General features: G+C 37.0%; 1 protein-coding gene across 1 annotated transcript; it reads left to right on the top strand.

Annotated features, from left to right (window-relative positions):
* Window positions 1–209: 209 nt before the first annotated feature.
* Window positions 210–842, top strand: LOC122610690. Its single transcript, XM_043783681.1, has one exon. The coding sequence runs from the start codon at window positions 210–212 to the stop codon at window positions 840–842; it is 633 nt and encodes a 210-aa protein (XP_043639616.1).
* Window positions 843–6,127: the final 5,285 nt, after the last annotated feature.

Here is a 6,127-nt window from a genome sequence, read left to right as displayed (position 1 = left end):
GGTACGATTGTTGGTCTGGTAATACTCCTTTGCATAATAGGTTCCCTCGTCTTTACAACTTGGAACAAGAAAAAAATGCTATGTTTTCAGATCGATGGAATGGTGAACGGTTTTCTTCACAATGGCGAAGACCTCTAAGGGGAGGAGTAGAGGAAAGCGAATAGCTTGAGCTACTTATGGCTCTTGAAAACGTGGCTTTAACTAAAAATATGGATAAATGGGATTGGTCCTTGTCTGATACGATTGGCTTCTCTGTAAAAGATACTAGAATCAACATTAACGATCATTTGCTCCCCGCGAGTTCGACCATTACTAGGTGGAACAATCTCGTGCCTAAAAAGGTTAATATTCTTGTTTGGAGAACGTTAATTGACCGTATTCCAACGCGCTACAATCTCTCTAATAAAGGTATTGACATTCCATCGATATTGTGCCCTTTATGTTCGACTGACTTGGAAACTACAAATCATCTGTTCTTGGCCTGTAAGATTGCTAATAAATTGTGGAGGTTAATTGCAACATGGCTTGATATTCCTACGTTGTTGCTTGCCACTAACTTGGAAGATGCCCTTTTGCTACTGGACAACATGCCTATCAAAGTTCTTAAGAAGAATTGTATTGAAGCTGTCCTTTTCTGCATGATATGGGTTATTTGGAAGCATCGAAATGAACAAGTGTTTTCATCGGGACAAAATCGTCCAGATTTCTTATTCGACTCCATTGTTTCCCAATCGTATTTGTGGGCTACTAGCAGATCTAAGAAGTTACGTGTTTCGCGGGACGAGTGGTTTAAAAACCCCTTCTCACTTTATAGTGGGCTACTTGTGGTGACTCGGTCGTAACTCTAACTCTTTTTATCATCTAGTACTTTGCTAGATGGTTTCTATTTATAATATTTCGCCGTTCTAAAAAAAAAAATCGATTGAATTTAAAATATAGTTTTTATTGATATAATTTTCATCAATTAACATACAATACAAAATAAAAGATATTTATGGTCAAAGTTTAAATAAAAACACTTGACCAGTTAAAATATGATACTTAAAATGGAACGAAAGGAGTAATAAATATGGGAATCTAATATGATTCGGTATTCTTTTTGATAAGCGTTCATTTTGTGATAAAAACCCTATCGAAATGCCTCATTTCAATGTCTTAAATGAGTTAATATTCCGGAACTATCGGTACTTAATGGATTCTATGTTTATGCAGGGTCACGGAAGATGTGAGTGAGGGTAAATGGCATAAAGTGACTCATGATGAAGGCCTATGAAGTTACAAGATACAATGAGGTGATTCAGGAGTCAAACGAAGCTATGAGGAAATCTTAGAAGAGACAAAAAAGGGATAGAAAAAGGTGATAAGATACTAGTTAGGGTAAACAAGTTCCTATATAGCCTAGGATGGAAAGACATAAAAGACAAAGCTTTAATTGAGTATAACCCTTATTTATCCACCTCTGCCCTAAGAGACCTAACCAATTTTAAGGTTCGTGGAGGAATACAAGCATATCTAGGATGTGAAGCCTTTAGAGATGTTAGAGTAACAACGAATATTCTTCCCTTAGATCATCATTTCCGGTACGTTAATAAGGATTTGGGCAAGATAGTCTGGGTCTCTGGGAGGATAAAATGGTCTACCTCTTTAGAAATGTTAATATTAGAGTTCGAGGATTCGTTAAAGAAGTAGTGTTTTACATAGATGGGTTAAAATTCTCGATAGAGTTCATTATTATAAAGGAAAATTCGGTCACGGGCAACAATGTGATTTTGGGTCAACCCTTTTTGAAAACCGCATGTGCTGATATAAATGTCGAGTTAGGAGAGTTAATATTACAGTCTGGGATTAATATATTGAAGCTTAGTAAAAAGGACATCAGTGAGGATAATCCCTATGGTTTTGACTGTAAGACTAAGCTTTGCCAAGGACAAGGAGAAAGAATGAACATCGACTCATATTTAGAAGATAAATCTGGCATTTATATTCGATACAACCCAACTGGAACCAGCCCCCGGCCAACCCTATATTCTTCCTCAACCTAGTTCTAGGCTTGGCAATAGATTGGATATTGATCCAAATCCGATCCGATCCAATCCATTTATATCACTTATTGGATCAAAAATGATATCCATTTATCCATTTAACAATCCAATGGATTGCTCAATTTATCCATTTAATTATTTGGATCGATCCATGATCCATCCTGATTGATCCGGATTGACATATCACCAAAATTGACTAATTGACATATCACCATTGTCGAGTTCCCCCGGTCAAATGGTGCCCCCGGTCGAACGTGCCACCGGTCAATGGTGACCCCGGAACGCATGCCCCCAGTCAAAGGTGCCTCCGGTGACCCGTGTTCCAGACATGGGTGCCCCCGGTCAAACGTTTCCCCGTTGACCTGTGTCCTACTCAAAGGTGCCCCCGACGACCCTTGTTCCGGTCACAGGGGCCCACGGTCAAATGGATCCCTCGGTGACCCGTGTCCCCTGTCAAAGGTACCATTTGACCGGGAGCACAGGTCATTGGGGCACCTATGGCAAGTGATGTGTCATATTTTATACCATTTCACACGTGAGTTTAGGACCAATTATTCGTTATTTTTATAGTTTTATATCCAACTTTTAATGCTTTGAGGTTGTGTTAAGTGTTTTCAAGTTGGAAAATGATTAGACGAATGAATTGGTTGATTTTGATGATATATGGAAGAAACGGAAGAAGGATTCGATCGAAATCAAGTTAAGGACGAAGAAAACAGAATCCGGAGCTTGAAACTCCCATTACATGAGTAACACCCGTTACAAGGAGAAAACCCAAAATCACCTGTAATGGGCTGTTACGTTGCATAACGGCCGTGAAGACTTAAAAGGAGTGTAAGGGGCGTTACACGCGTTTTTCCTATATAAAGACGATTAGGGTTCTGTTATTAGGGACGAACTCTAAGCATTATTTTCTTTAGTTTCTAGTACTTTGGAGCAAACAAGTTGTTAGGATTTTTCAGCTTTTTAACTTTGGATTGTCATCATTATTGCTACCGGATTATCTTCAATCGTTTGGTATAATATGATTTCTTCTCCATTTGTTTGTTCTTGTCTTTTTAATATGAGTAGCTAAATCTCTTGCACCCGCTTGGGTAGTAAGCATGTCATAGGGTCGATTTAATGTTGCTTGCAAATGTTGAATAAGATTTTTATGTTTAATCGAAGATCCACATTTATTTGGGTTTAAATATTGTTTTTGTCTTTTATATTAATTAAATGATAACTGTAATTAGAAGTTCGGGAGAAATCTATGTCATTGTCAATTGGTTTATGAAATGGTTGATCGGTCTTTAATTAACCTAAAGTCGTTGGAGTTCGGGGAAAACTAACGATAAAAATTTTAAACAATTAAATCCATTTTGAGTGTGTAAAAGCTTATGATAGAGGGATTTGATTAGGCGAATAAGCAGTTCGGGAGAAAGCTTTTAAAATATTAAATCATAAAATTAACTTAGGTTCTTAATGCTTAACTGTTTAGAGTAGAAATTAAGTGCGGAAGCAATAATTATATTTTGAGCACTTAAAGTTTCAAGTATAACGGGAGTTCATCTTGTCTACCTTTTAAGTTGTTCAACGAATGCAAGTAATATTTAGATCCGATGATTGGCATGTGAGCTGATCCAAGTAGGTGTTCCTTTTAAATCTTTGCTAAGATTCAACAACAAAAATTCTCTTTACGATTAATCATACGGGATTACTAACTTTTTCTACTAACTACTTGCAACATGGAAACTCGGCCATAAAACCCCCCATTTTCTGAATCATTTTATTTTTAACAATTGCTTTACAAAGTCCTTGTGATCGACCTCGGATTTACCGGTTTACTATACTTCATACGAACGGGTACACTGCCCATAGGTGTGTTGTAGTCAGTTTTCCAGTAATTCATGTTTATAAATTTTATAACTAGATTTCACACATCAGCAAGGGTCACCGGGGGAACTGGTTGAGGTGACTGGGGGCGAGGGGTGACTTAGACAAGGTAACTGGGGCACAAGTCACAATGGACACGAGTGATAGGGGCACGAAAGGTTTTCCCTACTAAACGCTCCTTAGTTTTTGAAAAGTAAAACTTTTATTCACCTAAAAATTAAAATTATTGAAAAAATTTAATGGATCGATCCGGATGATGATCCATCTATTTAAAATTATTTAGATATGGATCGGATCACGATCCATTATGTTGGATCACGGATCGGATCATGATCCATTTAAGTTGGATCACTAATGGATCAGATCATGATCCAATCCATATCCATCCATTGCCACCCCTACCTAGTTCCTAGGCAAAGCCTGGCTGAAGACTCATTAAACTTAACTCTTCTTGGGAGGCAACCTTAGCCGTATTTTATTTTTATTTTTAGGAATATGTGACTAATTGCAATTAAGTGAATTGTTTTGAATTTTATCATTTGTGACCTATTTTATATGAGATATATCTTTAGAATCACAAATGCAAGCTTTTAATAGACCAAGGAAAGTAACTTATCGCATTCGTATTTCATTTTTATTTTATTTTTATGTTTTAGATTGTTATTTCCATTTTGATATTTTGATTGTAGTGTATAGGAGTATTCAGTTTTGCAGTCTGAAGAAAACCATGAACTTAGTCAAAAACTAAGTGTGGGGGAATGTCGGAGTCAAATCGTGAAGGAAAATCAGACGTCAAAGCAAGTACAGAACTCGCAAGCGCCGCTAGAAGACTTCCAATGCCCCTGGGAATGCACATGGGCATCCCAATGCCACTCCCTGAAGACCAGCGCCGTTGGACCTACACCTGTGCAAGTCCAGCGCTGCTCCCAGAGTCTGCCCACACACCAGATCGCGAAAAATCCAAAAAAATCATAAAAACCCAAAAATCAAAAAAATGAAAAAATCTGAAAATACCAAAAAGAAAAGAAGATGAAGAAAAATCAATGGACCGTCATCAAACGGAGACGACTCTAATCTTTGGAGATCTACATCATTCAAGTCGCTCCACACATGCCATCTTCAACAACATTCATGCAACTTAATCCCGAGAAGTTTTGTAAATCCTTTATCTTATCGTGTTTTTCCTATTACCCTTTTTGTTATGTCATGTTTAGTACAACGAGGACGTTGTACAACTTAAGTGTGGGGGGATGGAATAGGAAAAACCCGTGGTTTAATTGTTTGAATAATCATAAGTTTTTTACTACTTAGTTCATGCAAAATTTAAAATTTTTTTGTGTCTGGAAAACATTTTGAGAAGTAAGCTTTGCACGTAGACAAAAGATGACGAAACTCTATGCGATTATGTTTGCCATAGCACATTTAACTGGACTTTAATATGCATAGCAATTAGATCTATCTAGTTATTAGTATATATGTATTAACTGGACCTAATGATATATGTGCTTGTGTAGGAACTAGTTTAGACGTATGGTTCGCCTTAATTGTTACACTATTTATTGTGAACTAGCTGCATGCGGAGTAAGTGTATGAGTCATCTGGGGTCTCTGATAAAGTCTATTGCATTAATAATTGAGTACTCTTAAGAAAGGCAATCAGTAGATTAATAAAAAGAGTTCAAAAAACTATAAACGAGTAAAATCTATATGCATCAAGTTATGTCGATTTGCGCGTGGGGAACTACCGACCAGTTACCTCTGTCTTGATGTAAGGTATAAACTTTAACCATTAGTTGAGTTATGTCGTGTTGGAATATGATCACGTAAAATGAACGTATGTCTGAAAAGTATTTAAGCCTACGGGGTCACACCTCAACGTGAATGTAACTATAAATTAATTAATATATTAAATGTAGTTTATTGATTAATTTGATCACGAAAAACTAACGGAGGTTCGTTAAAAGAGTTAAAAGTTAACGGTACTTAATTAACGGACTTAACGGAGAAGAGTTGGAATTAGGAAACAATTAGGAAACCCCTCTAGAATATTCTATAGGGGGGCCGGTCGACTAGGGTCTCGAAAACCCTCAAGACTTGGTCATTAAGTTTCCTAATCCTATAAATAAAAACCTATGTTTATTTGTTTTTCACACAATTAAATCAAAAGGGTTTTCTCTCCTCTCTCTCCCTCTCGGCCGAACATCAACCCAC

Source organism: Erigeron canadensis, chromosome 1 (assembly GCF_010389155.1).
Source record: "Erigeron canadensis isolate Cc75 chromosome 1, C_canadensis_v1, whole genome shotgun sequence".
In the NCBI taxonomy this organism is placed as follows: Eukaryota; Viridiplantae; Streptophyta; class Magnoliopsida; order Asterales; family Asteraceae; genus Erigeron; species Erigeron canadensis.
This window is presented reverse-complemented; position numbering and strand designations above follow the sequence as displayed.